This window comes from Mustela nivalis, assembly GCF_964662115.1.
Source record: "Mustela nivalis genome assembly, chromosome: 19".
Classification (NCBI taxonomy): Eukaryota; Metazoa; Chordata; class Mammalia; order Carnivora; family Mustelidae; genus Mustela; species Mustela nivalis.
In genome coordinates, this window is record NC_139038.1 from 35,484,712 (window position 1) to 35,510,207 (window position 25,496).

Genomic DNA, 25,496 nt, shown 5'->3' on the forward strand with positions numbered 1-25,496 from the left:
TTTCCTTTCTGAAGAGTTTGGGCCTCTTGGGCCCAGCTGTGGACGCCAAATTAAGACCTCCTGTTTGCCAGTTTTTGTTTTGGCACTTGAGGGTGCAGGTGGAGAGTTAGGAAAATAACTTTGACGTTGAGTGGGTTGAAGGAGATGGACTGGCTTTTCCAGGGCAAATGCTGACTGTGTGTTTTCTCTAGGGGGAAACTCGGCCGGTATCCTCCTTGGCCAGGAAAGGTGAGTGACTTGCTACTATTGGAAGATATGTAAAGTGGGTTTGAGAAGGTGGAGACTATAGGATTCATGCCCCTCAGTTTCTGGCGTTTAGCTAATCTGGACCTATTTAAATAACACTCAGAGGGGTGCCTGGGTGGCCCAATTGTTAGGCATCTGCCTTCAGCTCAGGTCATGATCCCTGGATCCTGGGATGGAGCCCCGCATCAGGCTCCCTGCTCTCCGGAAAGCCTGCTTCTCCCTCTCCCACTGTCCCTGCTTGTGTTCCCTCTTTCGCTGTCTCTCTGTCACATAAACGAATAAAACCTTCCAAAAAATAAAAAACTCAAGAGTTTTTCTCTACTGTTTGTTTAGAAAAGGCAATACAATATAAACAAGGTCTTGTAATTTGCAGTAAATGCTTATCTCTTGAATCAGAGGTGGTTTTGGTGAAGTTTTTTAATCCTGGAAATCAATTCTAGTTTGAATTTAGCTTTACACTTAAATGTAACAAAAGGAGAAGAAAATAAATTCCCCAGGAAGAGAGGAGTCTAAATGTAGGTTAGTGAAAAGTCAAAGTATTTTTGTCCCAACTAAGTTTAAATCTTCTTTCCATGTTACCATATGTGCTGCTCCAGTGCATCTTTGCAGAAGTTGGCATTCCAGATTTTGCATGAGGCAATCCGTCATAGCTTTCCAAATGTTCTCTTTTTATATGCTTGCAAGGAGCCCAGGAAATGTCTTTAGACTGTTTCTTTGCAATATGGCATTTTCATTGCCTCAGTTGTTCTCATTGTCATTATTACCTGCCTCAACTCTCCTTGTACAGTTTTTTTTTTTTTAATTGAAGCATAATTAACAAAACATTATAGTCGTTTTTGGGTGGACAACATATTGATTCAGTAATTCTATACACTATCCACTGCTTACAGTGATAAACATAGACACCACCTAACATTTTTACTTTACCGATGTATTTTTAGAACTGTTCTCTGCATTTCTTCAGTGATGACAGGGTCACGTGGTTGGGGGGGTTGATGTTGATCTTAGTTTTAACTGCTTTTAAAACAGTGCCAATTCCAGCAGAAGGGATATTCTACCTACTGAACAGTGCTACATGGTAGATGTAAGGAACTTACAGAATATTTGCTCATTTCCACACATCTCAGTAGAAAAGTGCCAGACTTAGACATGTACTGCCTGGGTTCTCTTTTTTTTTTTTTTTTTTTTTTTTAAAGGTTTTATTTATTTATTTGAGAGAGAGACAGTGAGAGAGCAGGAGCGAGGAAAAGGTCAGAGGGAGAAGCAGACTCCCCATGGAGCTGGGAGCCCGATGCGGGACTCGATCCCGGGACTCCGGGATCATGACCTGAGCCGAAAGCAGTTGTCCAACCAACTGAGCCACCCAGGCGTCCCTGCCTGGGTTCTCTTTAAACATATTCCTATTGTTTCCTTTTTTTTACCAACTTAGAAGTGTGGAAAAACCTTTTCTCCCCCTTTTACTCCCCAGATTGTTAATCCACCCAAAGACTTGAAGAAACCACGTGGAAAGAAATGCTTCTTTGTGAAGTTTTTTGGAACAGAAGATCAGTGAGTAGTGTTCATCAAGAGTTTCGCTTTCTCTTTCTTTGGGCGTTGTCCTGGATCTCAGCTGCTTGTGAGAATATTCTAGGGACCCTACGTCATTTTTACTGTAGTCTATCAGAATGGCATATTGTTTTGGCTTTATATGTAAATAAAAGGTGCTGTTCTTAGCTCCTAGAAATTGTCTCTGGGCCTATAACAATTTCAGTCAAGTGAAAAATAGAATTCACTGTCTTCTGAGTATGATAATCACAATAAAATTATCTCTGACATCTCTTTATCGACTCCCATAGGTGGTTCTTCTTATAAGGGTTATGTTTGTTTCTCTTTTAATGGCTGTTTATCATTGTGCTTCATGAGTGAGGTTTATGGTGAAATTAGGACCATTCATTTGAGAGTCTTTGATAGGTCATTTGGTCACACTGAAGAAGAGAATGTGTATTTACCTGAGTTTCAGGTGATTTGTTCAGCTTTCTTGTTATTACCTGGATTTGATTACCTGGGTGTAGCTAGATGGTTTAAGTAGTTGCATTTCTACTTACCACTTTTAGAGGAAAATGTAGTTTTGGGTTTGAAAATGTCTGTGAGTTTTCTGAGGAATGTAATAGCCATGGTTAAAACATATGTTTCTAGAAAACGATAATATGATATTCTATAGCAAGATCTCTTATAAAGTATTCTTCACTCATTCAGCAGTGTATATACCGGAGTGCTTAGCCTGGGTTAGAGGTTTTTTTGTTTTGTATTTTTCTTTAAAGATTTTATTTATTTATTTATTTATTTATTTATTTTTGGGCAAAGAGTCTGCACAAGCGAGCATAAGCAGGGGAGAGGCAGAGGGAGAGGGAGAAACAGGCTCCCTGCTGAGCAGGAAGCCTGACATGGGGCTCCATCCCAGAACCCTGAGATCATGACCTGAGCTGAACGAGATGCTTAATGGACTGAGCTACTCAGGCGCCCCTTGGGTTAGAGTTTATTTTGTTTTATTTATTTTTAAAAGATTTTATTTATTTGACAGAGATCACAAATAGAGAGGCAGGTGGAGGTAGGGTGGGAAGTAAGCTCCCTGCTGAGCAGAGAACCCAACTCGGAGCTTGACCCCAGGACCCTGAGATCATGACCTGAGCTGAAGGCAGAGGCTTAACCCACTGAGCCACCCAGGCGCCCCTGCATTAGAATTTGAATGGAGTGTTTATCTTCACCGTGTAGATACACCAATATACCCAGTTCTCTGTCACAGAACAATTTACCACCCCTTTTTTTTTTTTTTAAGATTTATTTATTTATTTATTTGAGAGAGAATGAGTGAGAGAGAGCTTGAAAGAGGAGAAGGTCAGAGGGAGAAGCAGACTCCCCAAGAGAGCTGGGAGCCTGATAAGGGACTTGATTCTGGAAGTCCGGGATCATGACCTGAGCCGAAGGCAGTTGCCCAACCAACTGAGCCACCCAGGTGCCCAACTTACCGCCTTTTGATGACAGTATTCAAGGGAGTCACTGGCCCAGAGCTTTGAGAGCCAGAGACACTCTGGAAGCCAGAATGTTCTAGTAATGTCATTGGCTTTATAAGAAACATTGCCCCAATGTATAAAACAAGTGCTAATTGTACAGCTACACCAAATTGTTGACACCAAAAGGAACTTCTAGAGAAAAGCAAATGTTGTGGGCCTTGCCTTTTAGGAATTCAGGTGACAAGACATAAACATTACGGATGGGAATAAGTGCAGAGTGAGTGATACAGGTGACTATTAAAGGGTTCTAGAACAAGGAGAGATCACGGAGAAGCGGCAGATCAAAGAAGGGTGATGGAAGAGATGGAGTTAGAATTCACCTCTGGAGGACAGGTAGAATTCGAACAGGCGGGACGAAGCAGGGCAGTGCAGGCAGAGTGAATGCTGTGAGCACCTGGGCCTTAAGTTGGATGCAGGGTTAGAAAGAGGCTCCCTGCCCCGCCCCCCCCCCGGGGGTAAAGAACCGTGCTCAAGAATAACAGGCAATGTGGTTGACCCAGCTTGGTTAGCTAAGTGGAGATGTACAAGTCTAAAACAAAGGTGGAAACTCATGGGAAATGGGGGCTTGGTCAGATTACAGGAAGCCTGAAAGCCATTGTGATCTTATAATGTAAAAAGCTGCAGGTCAGAAGAGTGAACGGATGCCTATGTGTTTAAAAAAAAAAAATACTATAGGTAAGACGGAAAAATGGAGTTGAGTGCATTTTAGCACTTTACAAGGCACACAAGTGAAACCAAGAAAAGGGACGCACTTAACTAAACTTGGAAATAACCTAGTGGTGTTAGTAGTGGTGGTGCTGATGTGATTTCTAACTAAAATTCTTTGAGAGGATTCATAAGCAGGTGGATTCTGGGCAGCTGTTAGGTATAATATCTTTAAGCTTGTTAAGCTCGCTTGGTAGAATTCCACATAAAAAGTTATTAAAAAAATTGGGGCGCCTGGGTGGCTCAGTGGGTTAGGCCGCTGCCTTCGGCTCAGGTCGTGATCTCAGGGTCCGGGGATCGAGTCCCGCATCGGGCTCTCTGCTCGGCAGGGAGCCTGCTTCCTCCTCTCTCTCTCTCTGCCTGCCTCTCTGCCTACTTGTGGTCTCTCTCTGTCAAATAAATAAATAAAATCTTTAAAAAAAAAAGTTATTAAAAAATAAGTTGTCACAGGACCAACACGTTTTTTGGTGGCTAGGTAGTTGACATTGAAAGGAAACAAGGGGTGAGGATCTCCAGGCACATCTCTGAAGGAAGAAGGGTCCTTAGTGATGAGTGATCATCAGGAATTATTTACTGTCTTTAAATTATCTGAAGGTGAAGTGTCCAGGGGGTTACTTTGAGGAAAGAGCTCTGGATTTGATGATGGCCTCCTGTGCATTCAGATGCCATCGCACCTGCCCTACAATTTGGGCAAGTCGTTTTCACCTTTCTAACCCTTGTGTCCTTGCCCACAGTGTGGGATCATGCTCTCTACCTCGTAGTTATGCAGAAGTAGTGCCATTTGTTTGTAGTGTGTTGTGGTATACGACGGGTTCAGTAAACTTCAGGTTGACTTATAAATACGGTACAAGAGACAGAATAAGTTGATAAGAAGCAGGTGGCTTTAAGGGAAACTTGAGAGGTAGAGAAAGGATTTGTGTTTGAAAAAGAAAGACATTTGAGAGTTGGAAATTCCTAAGGACTTCAGCGAGGTCTGGTTTGTAGGTGTTGTTTTTGTTTTTGTTTTAAGACTTTATTTATTTGAGGGGCACCTGGGTGGCTCAGTGGGTTAAGCCACTGCCTTCCGCTCAGGTCATGATCTCAGGGTCCTGGGATCAAGCCCCGCATTGGGCTCTCTGCTCCCGCCTCTCTCTCTGCCTGCCTCTGCCTACTTGTGATCATTCTCTCTCTCTGTCAAATAGATAAAATAAAAATCTTTTTCAAAAAAAGATTTTATTTATCTGAGAGAGAGAGAGAGATAGGGACAGAAAGCCCAAGCAGAGAGGAGAGGGAGAAGCAGGCTCCCCACTGAGTGGGAAGCTGGACTCAGGGCTCAATCCCAGGATGCTGGGATCATGACGTGTGCCGAAGGCAGAGGCTTAACCGACTGAGCCACCCAGGCGCCCCCACATCTCTTGTGACTGAAAAGGCTTCAAACACCAAACAGTAAATTGGTCTACCTTTTTTTTTTTTTTAATTGTTACATCTTTATGTAAAAACTGTGCTGTGCCTTGCCAGGAGTGCTATGTGCAGTTGAGTCCATACTCCCAAAGGGATCTGATGGTACTAGATAATATCAGAAAAGGGAACCTAGTCGGATCAAAGACTAGAATTCTTTAATGTGAAAAAGAGCACAATCAGAATTGGCGAAATGATGAATGACCCCAAGGAGGTAAACATTGACCTGTTCATAAATCATCAGACGTTTCGATAGCGGCACTGTGAGCAGAACAAATGCTGTGGTGACTATGTTTAGGGCATGCATAAGAAGCACTGTAGGAAACAGCCATTTGAGAAGTGCTTTAGACGGGAAGTACAAGTGGGTTTTTAGAGATAGAGAACTCCTTTGTGAAGGGCAGGGCCATAGGTGGTTCCAGAAGAAACTGGGCTCTACCTCACTTGATGTTTGATGTCAGGGAGAGGGGTATGATGCTTCCCGCACTGGATAGGACCTGACCCCATGGGGCTGCTCCTGAATTCCTGAGCAATATAGGATTCAGTCAGACATGTATCTTTTCAAAACTCTACACTCTCTATGGGGAAAAATATTTATAGATATGATTTTTTTAATATTAGTAAGGATCTTTATTAAAGAGTGTAAAGAGTAGCTCCTTAAGATAACGATTTCAGTGGCTCAGTTGGTTAAGGCCAGGTCATGATCCCAGGTTTCTCGGCTCGAGCTCCAGGGCATGCTCCCTCCTTGGTACAGAGCCTGCTCCCCGCTTTCTCCGGCTTGTACCGTGTGTGCGTGTGTGTGTGTGTGTTTCTAGTAAGTAAATAAAATCTTTTTTTTTTTTTTTTTTTTTTTTAGATTTTATTTATTTATTTGACAGAGAGAGATCACAAGCAGGCAGAGAGGCAGGCAGAGAGAGAGGAGGAAGCAGGCTCCCTGTTGAGCAGAGAGCCCGATGTGGGGCTCGATCCAGGACCCTGGGATCATGACCTGAGCCGAAGGCAGCGGCTTAACCCACTGAGCCACCCAGGCGCCCCAAATCTTTTTTTTTTTTTAAAGATAAATATTTCAATCTTCTAGAAAACTAGTTTTTCTCTCCCCCTTCCTCTGTCAAAACATCTGACAAATTGTATTGATGTTCTATTAGGAAGAGAGAGGACCTCTAGATCTTCCTAACCAGCCACCCCTGGAAGGGGAAGGACTTAGTAAGATGATTGGATTCAGCTCTCCAAGCCCGGATGGCCAGTAGAGGGGTTACTTATGGTTGTTTTCTATTTCACAGAGATACAGAGGGAAAAATAACTTTAGCATAACTTTGACAACTCTACCAGGTGACCACACCCGCAGATGAAGTCTCAGGCACGTGAGAGCCCATCTTGGACAGGGATTTGCCCATCAGAACAGAAACAGCCTGGAGTTTGAAATTTTCAGTGGTGGCCATGGATGGCAGACTGGAGGAAGCTAATATAGTCTTTGGGTGTTCAAAAATGCCCAGAAACAAACAGTGCAAGAGAAGACTACTGGCAAAAGAGTATAGATCCCAAATGACCACCCGAGAGTTTGTGTAGTGTCTTCACACCTGACCCTCCAACAGTCCTTTAGGGAAATAGATGGCATATTTGTTCTGGTTCTCACTTTTTAACAGATTAGTACACTGAGAGGCAGGAGATTTGTGGAGTTCAGTGATAGAATTTCCAGGATCCCAGCCTAAGAAACTTTCCATCAAGGTAAATAGAAGGTAAGACTCTTGGAGAAGAACCTGCAGCTTGTAATTACAAGCAGATTGGAGCCATCTGAGCACCCCTCTTTCTTTTCGCCTGGGGGCTGATGGCCCCGCTTTGCCTACATCCAACATTGTGCAATAGTTGGAGAACGAGCCAAATGGATGGTGAGTGCGCTGCTGTTTGTACTGAGCCAGCAGTGTCCTCTGCCAGGACTGGACAATACCTGTCCTAGAGAGCACTGAGTAGGTTTTCCTGTCCCAGCACCAGCATCAGTCCTACAGGTGACTCCCTTCGTGGCTGAGACAGTGGACTCCAGGAACAGGTGTTATGCACCAGCATTAAAGAATCCGGCGCAAAGGAAGTGGCTGGCCATGTTGGCAGAGACAGCACAGCTTGGAAGCCTTATCCAGCATTTGGGAATGTTTTCAAGTTTTGAAAACAGAATCTTCTTAATCTATCTTAACTACAAGTCTTTGTTGATGTCTATATGATAATCAGTGCTTGAAACTAATTGACAAACTCTAATTTTCTTTGTGGTTTTTGGAGAAGCAGCCCGTGTCTTCTGTCCCCATCTTTGTTCTCACCTTTGGACTATGCAGACACGTGTGTGTTCTCCCTCCCACCCCCACCCAGGTCTTTGTGTCGTGTAGTCTGAGTCACATACATGAGAGTTTTGGAGATTATTCATAGACCCACGTTTAATTTGTAGACCACATGTTTAATACGATGTGTACATGATACAATTTTAACTTAAGGGAAAAGCAGGTCGGAACTATGGAGGTTTTTGAAAACGTGAGGTGTTTGAATTCATTTCGAGCAGAGCGTGTAATGTGAGAGGGCTTATAGTAGAAATGAGAAGAATTTACAGGAGGTGTATCAGAACACCAGGGTAAGTTTGCTGCTCCTGACTGTGTTACAGGCGCAGTTACTGCAACCAGCCAGTAGCTACGCACCTGAAGAAGTCCTGGGGGCAGGTCCCTGGGCAGAGCAGCCCATGTTCTATAGCAGAGGCCTTTATTGTTGATTTGTTGTTTCTTAAAGATAATACATGTTTATGCCCATCCGCCCCTGCCTGTCCGCCCAAATCCAGCTATAAACTGTGAAACTTCCATTCATCCCTGACCCTCAGCCACACAGTTACCAGCCCTTGGGCATCCAGTTATACTAGATTCTTACGGCATGTCCCACCAATGACACTGTGCAAAATCAAGAAGTTACATCTTCCTTTTTCCTTGTTTTTACACGAGTAATAACATACTGTACACACGGGTCTGCATTTTGATTTCTTCCACTTAGCCACACATCTTAAGGGACCTTCCTTAAGGGTTCTTCATGATGGCCTCACTGATTGCCACTACAGTGGGATTTACTTCCATGTACATAAAAGCAAAGGTTCTTTGTACTTTACACACCACTTGACTAAGCTTGATTTTTCTGACTCCCAGCCCCACAGCAAATTACACAGAAAAGGTCCAGCACCATCTAGGCATCAGGAGGATGATAAGAAGGAAATCATAAGTCACAGAAAGAAGCAGAAGTCACCTAAAAAAAATAAACAGGGGTGCCCAGGTGGCTCAGTTAAGCATCCCAACTCTTGATTGTGGCTCAGGTCTCAATCTCCGGGTCATAATAAAACAAAAACAGAAATTTACAGACAACAGCAACAACCAGAAAAGGCCAGCAAAGCCTTCCAGCCCTCTGAACTTGCCTGGAAGGCATCATTCACTCAGTGATTATTTATTGAGCACCAGTTGCATGCCAGGCCCAGGTGACAGACATCAGTGTACTAGAGAATGGTGCATTATTGAAACTCTGGCTGAAAAGCATACTCTTTGAGGAGACAGAGTTCTGCAATACAGACTTCAGAGAAAAAACTCTATTTCAATTTGGCTAGCTTTCAAGAGGTAATCCTCCTAGAGCCCTGCTGGGCTGGCTTTTTACTTACAGTTTCTCTGATGGGGCACATTGCTTCAACAGTCTTTTTTTTTTTTTTTTAAGATTTTATTTACTTGTCAGAGAGGGAGAGAGAGCGAGCACAGGCAGACAGAAAGGCAGGCAGAGGCAGAGGGAGAAGCAGGCTCCCTGCTGAGCAAGGAGCCCGATGTGGGACTCCATCCCAGGACGCTGGGATCATGACCTGAGCCGAAGGCAGCTGCTCAACCAACTGAGCCACCCAGGCGTCCCTGCTTCAACAGTCTTAACCAGATTAATATTTCTTGCATTTATCCTCTTGATATGTACACTGTCCATTCTTTTAGCAAACCATCTTCACTTTTCAAAAAATGGTCGGAGAGGAAAATTTCATTTGAGTATTCAAATGGCAGTCTGGGGATGAATGGAATTTTGACTGTACCATTCTGGCGGCAGAAATCAGTAATCCACTTAAAATGCTTCAGTGGAAAAACACGCATGGATTATTGGTGCTTCCTCCATAGATGTCCCTACCTCTCCACTTCCCCTGAATCAGAGGTTCATGTGGGGAGAGGGAGGCAGGGATTAGAGTGCCTGGAGTGGATTGTCCCATCTCACGTGGCTCTATAACCCCCCCCAATTGATCTTACACCAAAACTTGTGTGGGTCCCAGCTTCTAACCCGCCACTCAGAGAACAAAGAGGCAAGTCCAGAGCACGTGACTCTGTAAGCTTCATCACTAGTACTTTTGTCGTCTTGGTAGGACAGCTTAACCTGCTTTTCAGGGTGTGTCTGGCTTTGCATCTGCTCTGGTGGTCTGTCCTTAGAAACACTAAATGGGAAGAGAAGCAGGATGGTCCCATTCAGTGGTGTACCTGCCAGGCCAGGTAAGGTCAAGATACAATTCCATTTTTCTTCCTGGTAGAATAGACCAATTGAATCTATCATGTCAAGTTTCAGACTTTAAGATGAGTTAATTACGGGAAGGTACCTGCTTACCTCACCTGGTTGGAGCTTTACGCAGTGAGACCACATCTCATCGTTCTGTTCTCTGGTTTTGTTTCGCCGTAGGGAACCTGCTAAGTCCTGGTTTGCTGTCACATTGGCAAGCTGATAGTCTCACGGCTGTTGTGTTTGTACAAATCCATTGTCACAATTACTCATATAACACTCAAAGCAAAGGTGGCCATTGGTGACTTGGTCGCACTATTTTTATGTAAAGATTAGCACTTTTTTTTTTTTTTTTTTTTCCAAATAGGCTCAATGCCCAGTGTGGAGCCCAGTGTGTGGGGCTTGAACTCATCGCCTTAGAATCAAGACCTGAGTTGAGATCAAGAGTTGGATGCTTAACTGACTGAGTAACCCAGGCGCCCCACATTTTTACTATTATTGGTGAATATTCTCCAGCTTTGTCTAAAGGAGAGGACCTTAAGTTAGTTAGGTCCCTAACCTGACCCCTTTTTTCAGAAGGTTTTGTTCTGAAACCTGAGTATTGCATAGTAAAAATGTACATAAGTTAACTGTTATCTCACCAAGCCTATAAAACCCTCTCCTTTGTACTGGGATACTAAATGTCATTTAGGAAAATCACAGGAAGCCAGCAGGGGCAGATTTGTTCAGGTTAGTATGGTAAGCCAGATATTTCAAAAGTGACAACTGGGGTGCCTGGGTGGCTCTGGGTTAAAGCCTCTGCCTTTGGCTCAGGTCATGGTCTCAGGGTCCTGGGATCAAGCCCCGCTTCGGGCTCTCTGCTCAGCAGGGAGCCTGCTTCCTCCTTTCTCTCTCTGCCTGCCTCTCTGCCTACTTGTGATCTCTCTCTCTCTGTCAAATAAATAAATAAAATCTTTAAAAAAGTGACAACTGATGGCATGTCTACTTGTGTGTGTTACACATTAATGGTAGGAATTAAATTTTAAAACATCATAAGGTATGTTCTACTTTTAATCACAAGCAGAACCTTGTTTCTGAAGACGTCCTGTTACGACTGCTGCCCTAATTCCAAATCATGTCACATTTTGTGTGGTTTAGTAGCCATGGACAGGATCATTTATGAACAAATATCTCTAAGAGCAGCAGAGTTCAGGTGCTGCATTTCTTGAGCCATGGGAGCATCCCTGATTCCCAGTTGATTGACAGGTTGTCATTTGGGTTTGGGCGTTGACTGGGCAGTGATGTTGCTGTGGTTGATAATGCTCCTGCTGCCCTGGGTCCGTGAGGGGCTTCTGTGATGAGAATGGAAGAACATCTCCAGGCTTCCTCTGCCCTGCACAAGTGGCAAGTGATGTGTGGTTTAGTGTAGAAGGCTGGTGAAGGGGAGTAGACAGAAAGCATGCAGCTTGTGAAGGGTGTTCTGGTTTTGGTGGTGGTGGTGGTTGTGCTTGACTTGTTTAAGGAAAACACCCCAAGAGTATGGGGTGGTTGGTAACATGTTTTGAAAACACAGCAGGTGTGTTTCGAAGTCCAGTGAAGCCAAACATATATTTGCATTCTGTTTTGATGAGGTGTTTACTAATTTGGGGCCTGGGCAGTGTGTCATACCCTTTCTATGTGTGTTTTCTGCTAGTGCCTGGATCAAAGTGGAACAGCTAAAGCCATACCATGCACACAAGGAGGAAATGATAAAGATTAACAAGGGGAAACGATTCCAGCAGGCTGTAGATGCTGTCGAAGAGTTCCTCCGGAGAGCCAAAGGGAAAGACCAGGTGAGAGTGATCCTTGCTTTATTCCAACATCTGACTGGTTATTTTGGTGTAGTAACTAACAGATTAAATACGGCCCAAACCCAAACCCTATTCTTACGAAATGCCAATGGAAAGAATACTACTTCAAATCTAGGGTATCCGCGTTTTGCCTATCAGCTTGAAACTCCATGAATGCAGCAAACTTTTCTGAAATGGATTGCTGTTCTTAGGAAAGTCTCTTGGACTCAGGAGAAGTATCTCAGCTTTTGAGTACCACACAGGCATTTCTCCCTTTTACATCCTAGAGATTAGGAGTATAGCTTCTTGGGTATATCCACTGCCTGGGTGTAAATCCCACATCTTAGCTTTGGGACTATAGGCAAGTGATTTGACTTTATCTGCTTCCCCAAACATCAGTGGGAGTGATAACAGGACCTATTTCGTAGGGTTGTTGTGTGGATAGCACACGTAAAACGCTTCTCCTAGGGTGTGGCTTGTGTAAATGGCGGTGTTGGCAGCAGTGGCTGCTGTGGTGGCTATCATTGTTATTATTAAACTTTCAGACGTCGTCCCACAATTCTGCTGATGACAAGAATCGGCGTAATTCCAGTGAGGAGAGAAGTAGGCCAAACTCAGGTGATGAGAAGCGGAAGCTTAGCCTGTCTGAAGGGAAGGTGAAGAAGAACATGGGAGAAGGAAAGAAGAGGGTGTCTTCAGGCTCATCAGAGAGAGGCTCCAAGTCCCCTCTGAAAAGAGCCCAAGAGCAGAGTCCCCGGAAACGGGGTCGGCCCCCAAAGGATGAGAAGGTTTGTTTTACCTCTGCAGCTTCTGGGATTAGCAACTTCCTTTTGTATATGAAAGAGCTGAGCCTTACAGTGTGCCTCAGCTCACTGAGTGGACATAGAAACCTGTGCTAAGCACTGCCCTAAAGAATACTGCAGACCAGGGGAGGGACACAGCCTGGGTGCACAGGCATGAAATAGGAACACAAGGCTGTAAAGGATCTTGCATTCAGCTAGATGGTCATGGCCAGAGAATAGTCCACCTGAGCCAGCATGTGAGGGCTGGCACTGGAAGGGGCTTAAGAACAAAGAGGGGAAAAGCATTCCAGAGACAGAGGGCCCAGCCTGCATGGGGCTTGATGTTGGTGTGGATGTTCTCATTATAGGTGAAGGACAAAGAGGAGAGCAGAGAGCTAAAAGTGAGTAGTCACTGGGTTGTAGAGGGCCTTGAGGTCTACTACTAAAGCAATATTTACGGTCACAGAGTCAATAGGGGGCCACAAGTTTGTTGAAGCTAGGTGGCAGGGTGGTGTGTTCTCGAAGCTGTGTGTTAGGATTGGTGGAGGGCAGAGAAGACAGGCTAAAGCCAGTCCGAAAGCTAAACCAGGTTTACGCTTACATAAGGAGCTATCCTGATAGCAAATACTAAAACGAACTGCCTTAGAGGCACTTCAGAGGAAGGGCTCATAAGATTTAGAACTGGTTCCAGAGGAAGTGGTGGGGGAGATGATTTCAGGTTTTTGTTTGGGAAATGGTAACACCATTCTTAAGAGCAAGAGTCTGGAGTAGAGTTGGCATACGGAGCAGAAGGACTAGTACTATTTTGACTGTGATGAATTTGAGGTGATGCCAATGCCTAATGCTAGACTGTTAGGGAGCCTTAAACTAATGTCAGGATGGTCTGTAGAGGTGGGAGGCAGATAGGTAGAAAGTATGTTGGAGAACACATACGAAGTATATCTGAGGCCCCACTGGCCCTCTACTTTCACAGAAAGTAAGGAGGGAGCAGTCAAAGGCAGGAGTGTGCTTTGCAGGGGAAACACCCATAGATCAAAGTTGGAAGGGTTTGGAAGAGCCATCACAGTGAAATAAAGTGGAAATAATGTACCTTTCACCTTCCTGAAAAGATACGGGCCAAGTCTTAAAAGCCAAGGGAAGAGAATTTGAGATGGAGGGGATAGTCTGTCAAAACACAGGGAAGGATTGTTAGAGCACAATCAAGGGGACGGGAGCCAGATGGCTGGCAGAAACAGTTGGGTGATAAGGCCATGATGAAACGCTAGACCGCATCAGATCATGGCCTGCAAATTCAGACACCAGCGAGACCAGACAGGTCGCTGCAGCAAGGGGAGAGGCTTGCTAAGGGTCCACAGCCCTCACCTGCCTCCACGCTGAGAGCAGTAGGGGTGACAGCAGCTGGCGCTCAGGGGAGATCATGCTCTGTCCGTGGGGTTCCAGCCAACTTGTGCCAGGTTGTCTGATTTTTCCTCAAGAGAAGCTGAAAATACAGTTTTATGTGAAACACTCCAGTTTTAAATGTTACATGCTAATTCAAAATTTTAAAGTACTTTTAGGTCCAAGGAACATCTCTGGGCCCGATTGAGCCTGTGGGCTGCCACTGAGTGACCACTGTGTTAGAGAAGATCCTTCTCACTGTCAGATGACCCGAGACTGAGAGTAGACAGAGTGACTAGCGGTCGGGACAGCCCTGGCTGACACTGAGCACAGGGAACTGCAGCCAGAGGTGGAGAAGATGGAGAAAACGCCTAGCCGCGGTGCAGAAAGAACTCCTCAGGGGGTGTGATCAGATTTGGTCCAGTTGAACTGATTTCCTGGGGATCCAGAGGCATCTGAGCTGTCAGGTTTTATACTGTTCTCCAAATTCCTATTTTCTGCCTTCTGAAGCCGTGGATCTCACCAACTCCGTGCTGGCCCAGCAGAGAAACGACATCTTTTTGGAAAAAGGGAGGTGTCCAGGAGAGGTGAGGAGGAGGTCTGAGTCCGAACTGTGACTCCATAACTTTGTGCAACTGTGTGACCTTGGCCAGCTACCTTTGCCTTGGTTTCGTTTCCTCATCTGATCACTGGAAATAGTAGTGATACCTGTCTCTCTTGTTTGTTGTGATAATTAAATGAGTAACGAGCAAAGCACCAAGAACAGTGAGCCGTGAACTACGCTTCTGATGAATGGCTTTACATGTGTCAGTGTCTGGCAGTAGCCCATTGTGCAGCGAGAGCATAGTGGGTTTAGTGTAACCCGAGGCCACCACCGGGCTCTCTGCAGGGACTCTTCTCACGGGCTCCCAGAGAAAAGCAGTTTGCCCTTGAGTCTGAATTATTAATTAGAGGGTAGTAACATTTCTGCTGCTGTTCTTGGAGTGAGGTCCTCAGCCGAGACGTCTACTTGCTATTTACCCTCAGCACAGCCCTTTGTGCATTCTCCTTGCTTGGCCCGGCCTCTAGCGAAGGATTTGTCAGCTGGAGAGGAAGGATTGTGGCTAGTGGTGCAGGGCAGGCACAGCCATTTCGGTTCAGACAGTTGGTTTTAATTAAGCACCTTCAGAGATGTAGGGAATCTGGGCTTGGAATTTTGGTGCATCTTCTGATCTCTGTGCTCTAAAAAGAGTGTGTGTTGCTACAGTAATTGTCAGTTGGCTGTCAGGCTTCTTTCTGAAACAGCAGTAACCTAGGCTGATACCTGGGCAAAGCCCCAGATGATTGCCATTTGGAGCCGTAATCTCCTGTCCCCTGAGGATCAGTGGGAAAGGCTGACCTTTTGATGGAGAAGTGTCAGTTCCATGCAAACAGGGAAAGGCTGGGATCGTGTGACTCCATTGTGAGAGGTGTGCTTTCATCCTCTCTCAGGGGCTCTCGTCTCCCAAGCGCTGGGCAGGGAAGGAGAACTACAGCTCTAGTCGGCGTGCCACACCCTGACAGCCCGCAGCCGCCAGGGCTCTGTCTCTCCCCAGGTCCCGGAGTGCTGCAGAGGCTGATGGTTTGGGAGCTGAGGCCTTCTGCTGCTGCCAGATGGAAAGCCAGTGCTCTCCACCCCACTCTCCCTCTGTCCTGAGACCTGAAGCAGGTCACTAGAGCTGTGCTGCCCCGCCACAGGGGACAGATACAGAGTATGTCCACCGTGGTAGGACGTTCTTTGGGGCAGTACTGCATTAGGCCCCTTTTTCCCCCAGAGATCTTTATTCAGCACCTGTGGATGAAGCTGATCCACCAGAAGCCAGATGTCTAGTGATTCAGCCACATGATACTTTGACAAGGCCCCTCCCATGTTCACTTCTTCAGTAAATAATGAAACATCTCATCAGTGCCAGGCATGGCTCCCACCATGGGATACAGAGTAAACAAAATTGGCAAAGGTCTTGCTTTCATAGAACTCACTGATAATAACATCAGTATCATGTTCTAATAGGGGAAGATACAGAGGGGTCAGGGAAAGCACCCCGATAAGGTGACATTTCCATGGAGACCTCAAGTAAGCCTGTGAGCTAAGTAGATCACTGTTGGAAGAGCGTTCCCAGTAGTGTGAAGGCACTGAGGCAGGCGTATGCCTGGTGTGTTTGGGGAACGGCTGGAGGGCCAAGGGTTAGTGCTGGTGAGTTGGAGAGTGGTGAGAGGGAAGAAAATATAATAGGACATGAATTCGGAGAGTAGGATGGAGTGAGGGTTGTAGAACTTGTAGTGCCCCATAGGCCATGATATTTTAGCCTTTAGCCTAAGACAGGAAGCCAGTTGTAGGCAGAGAAGTGATAGCTGCTGTGTACAGTCTAGACTGCAGTGTTTCAGAAGAGAAGTGGGGGGATCCCTTTTGCTACAGCCCAAGTGACAGGTGATGGCAGCCTAGCTTGAATGTTAGCAGTGGGGTGGCCAAAGGGGTTCCCAGATCAGCAGTCGTAAAACCATAATCATTGCCAGCAGATAAGAGGAGGGTGGAATCAAGATGAACCGCAAAGATCTCAGCCTGGGAGAATGCAGCTGCTTTTCTAAGACTGCAAAGACTATTGAAGAAGCTGTTTGGGCAGGGAAATCCAGGGTTTGGAGTGGGGCATGTCAAGATTTCCATGAGATATCCAAGTAGAAATGTCAGGAGAGAAACTGTGGCTGGAATATCCCACTTGCATAAAGGGAGTGTGATGTAAACTTGGTGGAGGGGACAAGAGCACAGCAGGTGTAAGCTGAAGCAGCTCGCTGTCCAGGATGGGTATGGCCAGGCCCTTGGTGAGGAGGTGCACCCGTTCTACTGGGTCCTGCCCTGGCATCAGCCTAGAGAACAAGTGGGGCTCTTTGTTCCCAGCTGCTCTGAGTTGGAAGTCTAGCTTTGTCACTTAGTAGCTAAAACGCTGGGCACATTTCCTCATTGGCACCATGTGGCTTTCTTAGTGTTTTTTGAGGTCTTCTCTGAAGAGGGTACTGTTTTCTTAATGTTCATTATTGGCCATAAGGACACTTCACTGTGATTTGCTGACAATACTGCACACCACAGTTGGGCTTTCCAGAGACACCTGTCCTTGCGAAACTTGGGCACAAGAAGACAATTTGTTATTCCAAGAACAGAGAAGAAACCTTTGTTTCCTGTTAATGAAAACTTGCCTGGTTTCCCCCTGATGGACAGTCAGAACCGTGCCTGGGGACTGAGACTGGAGTTGGGGTTCTTTTAATGTGGAGTGTGACTGAAGGAAGCAGAGCAGTGAAGAGGTGCTCCCCGATTTGGCGCAGGAAGACATCTGCTACTGAGGTGGCCTCAGTGTCTTGACCATCTGCCTTTCCCTCTGTAGGATCTCACCATCCCTGAGTCTAGTACCGTGAAGGGGGTGATGGCTGGACCGATGGCCGCGTTTAAATGGCAGCCGACTGTGAGCGAGGTAACAAGCTCTCCCGCAGACCAGGATAAGCCCAGCCTCCAAGCTGGTTTCCTGGCCCGTGTGAGGCGCTTTTCCTTTCCCCATTTTTTAAATTGCGAAATAGTACCGAGGTGTACGAGGGGGGGATGTGCACGTCTCCACCCTCAGGGATGCACAGTTTCAAGTTCTATGTAATTTCTAGACCTTTTGGTAGACGCCCCACTCACGCATCATTTATAGAATTATATACCCACATGGGGTTTCTGCTCTTGGGAATATGGTTGGTTTTCACAAATGTGGGATTGGCCCACACATTTTTTCATTTAATGCTTATGCTTTATACACACCTTTCACTATTCACGTAAAGGTTCAGTAGCCCCTTGTAGTGGATGCCCCAGTCCCCTGTTGAACCTAATTGTGAAAGCCTTCATTGTCCTCCATTTCTGTTTATATCCGTCCCGCATGAGACGAGACATTCAAGGGTCTGACACCAGATACAGTAGGTAAAACCCTAAGATCAGGAGTCATGAGAATTGATTTGGCCTCCCCTGCTCAATTATCCAGGACTGGTAAATGCTGCATTTTAAAAACACCAATATTCAGTGCCGCTGGGTGGCTCAGTTGGTTAAGCAACTGCCTGCCGCTCAGGTAATGATCTGGAGTCTGGTATCGAGTCCCACATCAGGCTCCCAGCTCCATGGGGAGTCTTCTTCTCCCTCTGACCTTCTCCCTCTCATGCTCTCTCTCACTCACTCTCTCTCAAATAAATGAATAAAATCTTAAAAAAAAAAAAAAAATACCAGTATTCCTCTTAACTATTTTCCTCCACTGTTACTGGAATAATTTGACAGAAATATGTCTTCTCTTCCACTTATAGCCAATTTCCCTGTATGTGGACCAGGGATCAATCATAAAAGGCTTAGACCAACAACGGGAAAGTGCTTCCAGGCAGAGTCGATACTGGCTGCCAAGGGTGTTTTAGCCAGAGGAGAGTCAGTTACCAGGCAGCAGGCAAGGTGACCTCTGGTGGAAGTTAAGTTGTTTTATTCAATCATTTTCTGGTTTCAGCCTGTGAAAGATGCAGACCCTCATTTCCATCATTTCCTGCTCAGCCAAACTGAGAAGGTGAGTTGGTCTTTGACATTCTTGATCCTTGGTCAGGGGCTGGCCTAAGGGGAGAAGGTGGCTCCATGGACCTCACCCCACTGGTCTGTAAAGTGAGGCTCTGCTTCTACCGCTGCGCAGAGCAGCAAAATAAGAAGTCACATGGAGGCCCATTTGTGAATCAGGTGTTGTTACGTTTGAAAGTAAACCCCCCCAAAAGAAGCATTTAAAACTCAGCAGCTGTGGGTGCATCTGCCTTTGGCTCGGGTCATGATCCCAGGGTCCTGGGATAGAGTCCTACTTCGGGCTCCTTGCTCCTCGGGGAGCCTGCTTCTCCCTCTCGCACTCCCCCTGCTTGTGTTTCCTCTCTCGCTGTGTCTTTCTCTGTCAAAAAAATAAAATCTTAAAAAAATAAAAGAAAAGAAAAAGACTTGGCAGCTGTGTGGTTGAGACGTTTGTGGTTGCCTTTGGAGTCTAGGGCAGAAGCCAGACCTTGTGAGCTTCAGCACTCATGAGGTCACCCGTGCTGTTTGGTGGATGCAGTCTCGGGCTCGCTGTGCAGACAGTCTCTCTGAACCGTCAGCTTGTGGAGGGAAGGCTTCTCAGAGTATCTGCAAGGCCACGAGTTAGGCTGAACCTTGATATAGGACCTGATAGTCTATGGCTTTGGAGTTGGACAGATCTGGGTTGCAAGCCCAATTGCACTGACTACCTTTGTAATCCTGAGTGTATGACTTTCTGATCCTTAATGTCATCATTGGCAAAAGAAACTTGCAGAGTTGCCTAGATATTTGAGTGAGATAGTGTGTATTCCATTTCTGATGTGTCCTTTGGAGTTCAGTAAAGTTGAACAGCAAGTAGGTTTTCAGCGTTAACACCATACTTTAGGCCTAACCTCTTAGGGAAATTATAATGAAGACCAGTTAAGTGTTCAGTTTAATACATGGTCTTTTTTCCTCCTTTATTAGCCAGCTGTCTGTTACCAGGCAATCACAAAGAAGTTGAAAATATGTGAAGAGGTACGTAGGTTCCACGCTTCCCTATTTTTCTCTTCCACTGGGGCCTTTGCTGTGGGCAGACTGACCTGATGAGTTGTGCTTCCTTTCCCTAGGAAACTGGGTCCACCTCCATCCAGGCAGCAGACAGCACGGCCGTGAATGGCAGCATCACACCCACAGACAAAAAGTAGGACCTTTGATGAAAAGGCTTCTTGTGGTTCTAGTTCTGTTAGGGAATAGGGGATAACCCCAAGGGGCTTCCTTAAGGGTTGTATCCCAGCCATTGCTGGGATTGAATGGAAAGAGAGAGGGAAGGGTGTAATTTTCAGTGAGTTGCCTGGGAGTAATTTGACCTGCAGGAGACCTATAAGTACATGGTGGGGTTGCCTTCCTAGCACACTAGTGAGTCTTGGAGCGGGAGGAACACAGTTTGGTGGTTCTCAAACTTTCTCCTAACTCAGAATCAGCTGGAAGTCCGCATGTCAAGCATCAACTGCTTGGCCCTACCATCCCCCCAGGGTTTCTCAGTCAGTAGTTCTAGGTTAGATGCGGAGAGTTTGTATCTTGGACACCTTCCAGGGTGTGCTGCTGCTGCCAGTCAAAAGACCACATTTTGAGAACCTCTGGCTTAGTAGAACAGTGATGAAGACCCTGAAACTGGCTGTGGTGGGGGCAGAGGGCTGGTGAGAGTTGAATCACCATCATCCCGCCTTCCCCAGCTCTCCCTGCTGTTGCCACTGGGTCCTTCCCGCATACCTGCTAGCAGCTCTCTGGGGTGAGCCTGGACTGTGGTCCGCGCACCCTGCCTTAGCTTGCACCCGCACGTCCCTGCCTTTCCTCTGGCGATATTTGCAGTCGTGTGTCTAAAAGTGCTAAGACGGGGCACCCTCCTGAGTGCCAGGTCTGAATTCTCCATGCGTATCTCCTGTACAGTTCTTTCTCAGAGTGAAAACAGTACGCCTTTTACTTTATTCATAATTTTTTGTGCTGATGAAATCCCTGATTCTACTGGTTATTTTGGGTGAACAGCCCTGGGGAGAGTGGAAAAAGCAAAGGCATGTTCTATGCTAATGAAAGGGGAGATGGGTGTCACCTACTGACTTAAGGAGGACTGCATAGACTTAAAAAAAAAAAGACAAGAGTGAGGCTGAGGCCAGAGTCCAGTGCTTTCACCTAAGACCTTTGTTGCCCCATTAGTCAAACCATTTTTGGACGTGAATGTGAAGCTTACTAAAAAGTGAAGCAACTGTGTGGTGTACTAGGCGTCCTGGAACACCAGGAAAAGAGAATTGGTCTGCCGTGATGTCGAGTCATAGGGCAAGCTTCCACTACTCAGACAAATGTGAGTGACAGAAGATCTCCTGGGCTTAAGCCTTGGCTGCAGACTCAGTGGGCAAGGGTGCCATGTGGTGAGGAAGGTGGTGGGCTCTCTCCATCCTTGGAGTCAGGCTAGGACAGAGAGCACATGGGAGTTCATATTCCACCGGCGATGGGGGGAGACCGTTTCAGAACAAGAGCCAGTTTGCAGGGGTAGCGGCGAATTTGAGCCCCGGAGACCAAGAATACTAAAAGGGTAACTCAGGAGAAGGCAGACAGGCTGCAGAGAGGGTCTGGAGCTGAGAGAAACCCAACCGAAACCAGAGCACCACGTAATAAGGAATGAAGGAAGAGGGATTGGTTAGTTCTATCCCATGCAAGGAATGAAGTGTAGGAGCGAGAAGACCACCTCTGGGCAACATAAAATCTGTAAGAGCGCATACAAATAGCAGTGGTAGCTAACAGCCCCTAAGTACTCAGCGTGAGGAATCAGGCTGCAGGAAGCAAAGGTAAGCAGAACTTGCCGTCTGCCTGCACTCAGTCCCCCAGAACGAGCATGGGCTGCAGTTAGAGGGGCCGGGTGGGGAACCACAGACGGGACAGGTTTGGGAGAAGGCAGGCATAGGGAGAATGCACGTTCTGGAGAAGATTGGCTCCAGGCTTTGAAAAGGGTCAGTGCCCGTCTCTGCTAACAGCAGGAACAACACAAAGGTAGTGTCGGGTGTCGAGCTGGGGAGGGAGGTGAAGACTGTGATCCCGATCCCAGCAGAGAAGTTGGCCGGCTCTGATCACGTTGCTTCAGTTCCTTGTCATGGATTCTGATGTGCTTTAAAATGACATCCGAAAACCTGGCGTTCAGGGCGGCTGACCAGGAAGCGGCTGCAAGAATTGAAGGCAAATGCCTACTTTCTCGCTGTGCGGGAATCATGGGCTCAGACGCTCTAGCAGAGCAGTAAGGGAACAAGTTGGAAGACTTGCCCTAAACCATATGAGGCACACTTCTTTCTGTGGCAGGCAAGGATTTAGAGAAGCCCAGCTAAATTGAGGGACACTCTGAAACAACGGCATGAGGAGAAAAGGCCCAACGTGCACACACTGCTGCCGGCTCTGCAGAGGCACTGTGGGCCGCTGAGTGAGCTTTCTGGTGCATGGGGCCCCACCCTGAGCCCATCGGTGTCTCTCTCTCTTAGGATAGGATTTTTGGGCCTTGGCCTCATGGGAAGTGGCATCGTCTCCAACTTGCTAAAGATGGGTCACACAGTGACTGTCTGGAACCGGACTGCGGAAAAAGTAAGTATTTGTGGGGGTGCTTGTCAGGTGGGGTGGGACAACACCTTGACCCTTGGAGATGGAGTGGCTTAAGGATAGGGATCTTCCTGTTTCTGCTCAGCATTCTGCGCAGGTGGAGTAGGAGAAACCAAGCTCTTAGTTCAGACAGGTAAAGCTGTGGGTATATTAGCTTAAGAGGTTTGTTTTTTGTGTGTTTTGTTGTTTTTGTTTTTTGTTTTTAGTTTCAAATTTGTATTTAAATTCTTGCTAGTTGGGGCGCCTGGGTGGCTCAGTGGGTTAAGCCTTTGCCTCCGATTCAGGTCATGATCTCAGGGTCCTGGGATCGAGCTCCACATTGGGCTCTCGGCTCAGCAGAGAGCCTGCTTCCCCCTCTCTCTCTGCCTGCCTCTCTGCCTACTTATAATCTTTGTCTGTCAAATAAATAAATAAAATCTTAAAATAAAATTCTTGTTAATTAACATGCGTGATAGAAATTGGTTTCAGACATAGAATTTAGTGATTTGTCACTTGTAACATCATCCAGTGTTACATAATGTGTATATATCCTCACAGGTGTTCTCCTTGATACCCATCACCCATTTAGCCCATCCCCTACCCACTGCCTTCCATCAGCTCTTAGTTTGTTCTCTATAGTTAAGAATCTTTAAGCTTTGGGGTCCCTGGGTTGTTCAGATGGTTAAGTGTCTGCCTGCAGCTCAGGTGGTGATCCCAGGATCCTGGGATTGAGCCCCACCTCGGGCTCCCTGCTTACCAGAGTCTGCTTTCCCCTCTGTTTCTCTCCCCTGCTCATGCTCTCTCTCTCAAATGAATAAATAAAATCTTTAAAAAAAAAAAAAAAAAAGGAACCTTTAAGCTTTGGATGTTATTATTAAAAGGTAACATTTAAAAACCCTCAGGTGGGGTGCTTGGGTGGCTCAGTGGGTTAAAGCCTCTGCCTTCAGCTCAGGTCATGATCCCAGGGTCCTGGGATCAAGCCCCGCATAGGGCTCTCTGCTCAACAGGGAGCCTTCTTCCCCTTTTCTCTGCCTACTTGTGATCTCTTTCTCTCTATCAAATAAATAAATAAAATCTTTAAAAAAATAAAATAAAAATAAAAATAAATTAAAAACCCTCAGGTATAAAATAAAGTGAAAATTCTCCCTTTCCTGCCATTACCTGAGGTAGCTCAGGTCAGATGTTTTTATCCTTTTTTGCACATGAAAATATATGCATGTGTGTATATAATAGTGAGTGCATAGAGATAGATCTGCTTCTTCCTTTTTAATGGACGCACTGTGCTCTCTTACTGAGATTGTATTAACAGCACCGTGCAGTCGAACATTCTGCAGTGCTGGAAACGTCCATGTCTGTACTGTCCAGCATGATAGCCACTAGCCACTGTGGCTCGTCAGCACTTGAATCCTGGCTAGTGTAGAAGAATTGAATTTTTAATTTATTTCACTTAAACGTAAATAGCCCTTCAATGGCAAGTGCCCACCAAAGTGGACAGGACAGGATTAGAAGTTCTTAACCTAAAGTGGTGGTCCACCACTTCAAGGGTCTGTGCATGCCCTGAAATGGAATTCCAAGTCCAAATGTGCACCTTTTGTAAGGGAGGGGGCCATGGCTCCTCCCATCACGTTCCTATCTGAGAAAAGGTGAAGAGCAGTAGTCTGAGTACCGAGAAACAAAAGCCCTGCAGTCACCAGGAGCACACGAAGAGAGAGCGAGGAAGGACCAGCCTGTTGGGGGGCAGGTGTGGCTGATTATGGGTTTACATAGTGACTGAGCAAGCACCCTCATGGAGCTAGATAGAGCTGAAAGGTTGGTTGCTGATGGGTTTGAATGAACAGAAATGTCTTGGCAAGGTAAAAAAAAAAAAAATTCACTCCAATGAAACAAAGGCCTTTTCAAGAATAGCAAGGAACTGGTTGGAGAGTCCAGAGGGTTGGGGAAAGGGCACTGAAAGCTGTGCTAAAAGGTTTTGGCTTCCCCTGCTAGGCATTGGGTACCTAAGGTAGAAGTAAGGGTTTCCCTTGTAAGTACATTCACTTTTGATAGAGGTGCCTCAGGTCACCCTGTATCTGGATTGAAAAACCAAAATAGTATATAAACATGGCCATTCTGTCTAAATTAATTTATGGGAAAGCAGGAGAACAAAGCAGTTACGAACCTCGGTTTGGAATCAGACCTAAGTCCAAGTCACAGCTGTCTTGCTCACCCTCTCCAGCAAGATCGGTTATCTACCTAAGCCTCAGTCCTCATCTGTAAAATGGCCGCAAAAGCAAAAGATTAAGGGTGCCGGGGCGGGCATTCGGTTAAGCGTCTGACTCTTGGTTTCAACTCAGGTCATAATCTCAGGGTCCTGGGATCGACCCCCATGTTGAGCTCCATGCTCAGCATGGAGCCTGCATTTTGGCTCAGGTCATGAACTCAGGGTCATGAGCTCGAGCCCCACGTCAGGCTCTGAACTCGGCATGAAGGTTGCTCAAGATTCTCTCTCCCCCTCTCCCTCTACAGACCCCCGCCACTCACATTCACTCTCGCACTCTCTCTCTCTCAAGGAAAAAAAAAAAGCCATGTAATCTTCGACAGTCCCTGTGTAATTTTTTTTTACAGGATCTTGATTAAAAATTATTCCCTGGCATTGTAAATGGGAAACATATTTTCACTTTTTCAGAAAAGAGTAGTGCGATTTCTCCTAAGCAAAGTTTAAAATGTAAAGCTGTATAGTAAAGGCTAAGATGCATGTGTAGCGCAATAAAGACACACACCCATCAGCTAGACCGGACAGCTAGGACTTGGTCTGATAGAGGCGGCTCGCTGCAATCAGTGAGATAGGAGAAAGGCCAGTCAGTAAGCTATATTCAGAACAACTGGTTAGAAAGTTGAGGAAGTAATAATCTCACTTCATACCCCCTACTAAAGTAAATTCCACGTAGATTGAGAAGGACAACAACTCAAAGTGCTTATAGCAGAGATGATAGAGGAAAGGTAATATATTGATTTTATTAGATATATTGATAACTTCAAAATAAAAACTACCTCACAAAAGAAACAGCAAACAAAGGTATTAAATTTAAAAGGTTCAGTAATGAATAGTGATCAAAATATATCAAAAAGTTGCTGCTGTTGTGGGCTGGTTAAATCATCAAGTAGGACAAAATTTTTGTGTATTTGTGGGTGCTTGTTATTTTTATTTTTTTTAATTTTTTAAAAAGATATTATTTATTTATTTGACAGAGACACACCAAAAGAGGGAACACGAGCAAGGGGAGTGGGAGAGGGAGAAGCAGGCTTCCCGCAAGCAGGGAGCCCAATGCAGGACCCAATCCCAGAACCCCAACATCATGACCTGAACCGAAGGCAGATGCTTAATGACTGAATCACCCAGGCACCTCTTGTTTGTTGTTTCTAAAGTTTG

At 45.9% G+C, this 25,496-nt stretch overlaps 1 protein-coding gene across 8 annotated transcripts in view; it reads left to right on the plus strand.

The window, feature by feature from the left end:
• Window positions 1–25,496, plus strand: part of GLYR1 (glyoxylate reductase 1 homolog) — a 35,693-nt gene that overhangs the window by 973 nt on the left and 9,224 nt on the right. For 6 of the 8 annotated variants that reach the window (XR_014306134.1, XR_014306135.1, XM_082713151.1 and 3 more), the window contains exons 2-10: window positions 192–228; window positions 1,715–1,794; window positions 11,632–11,770; window positions 12,313–12,555; window positions 17,319–17,405; window positions 18,453–18,509; window positions 19,457–19,507; window positions 19,600–19,673; window positions 21,994–22,093. Coding sequence is in view for 6 of the 8 variants with exons in the window: in XM_082713151.1 (XP_082569277.1) it covers window positions 192–228; window positions 1,715–1,794; window positions 11,632–11,770; window positions 12,313–12,555; window positions 17,319–17,405; window positions 18,453–18,509; window positions 19,457–19,507; window positions 19,600–19,673; window positions 21,994–22,093 (868 nt within the window). In the remaining 2 variants the exon portion in view is untranslated. The remainder of the gene's footprint in view (window positions 1–191; window positions 229–1,714; window positions 1,795–11,631; window positions 11,771–12,312; window positions 12,556–17,318; window positions 17,406–18,452; window positions 18,510–19,456; window positions 19,508–19,599; window positions 19,674–21,993; window positions 22,094–25,496) is intronic. The other 2 variants (XM_082713155.1, XM_082713156.1) reach the window with 1 other exon arrangement.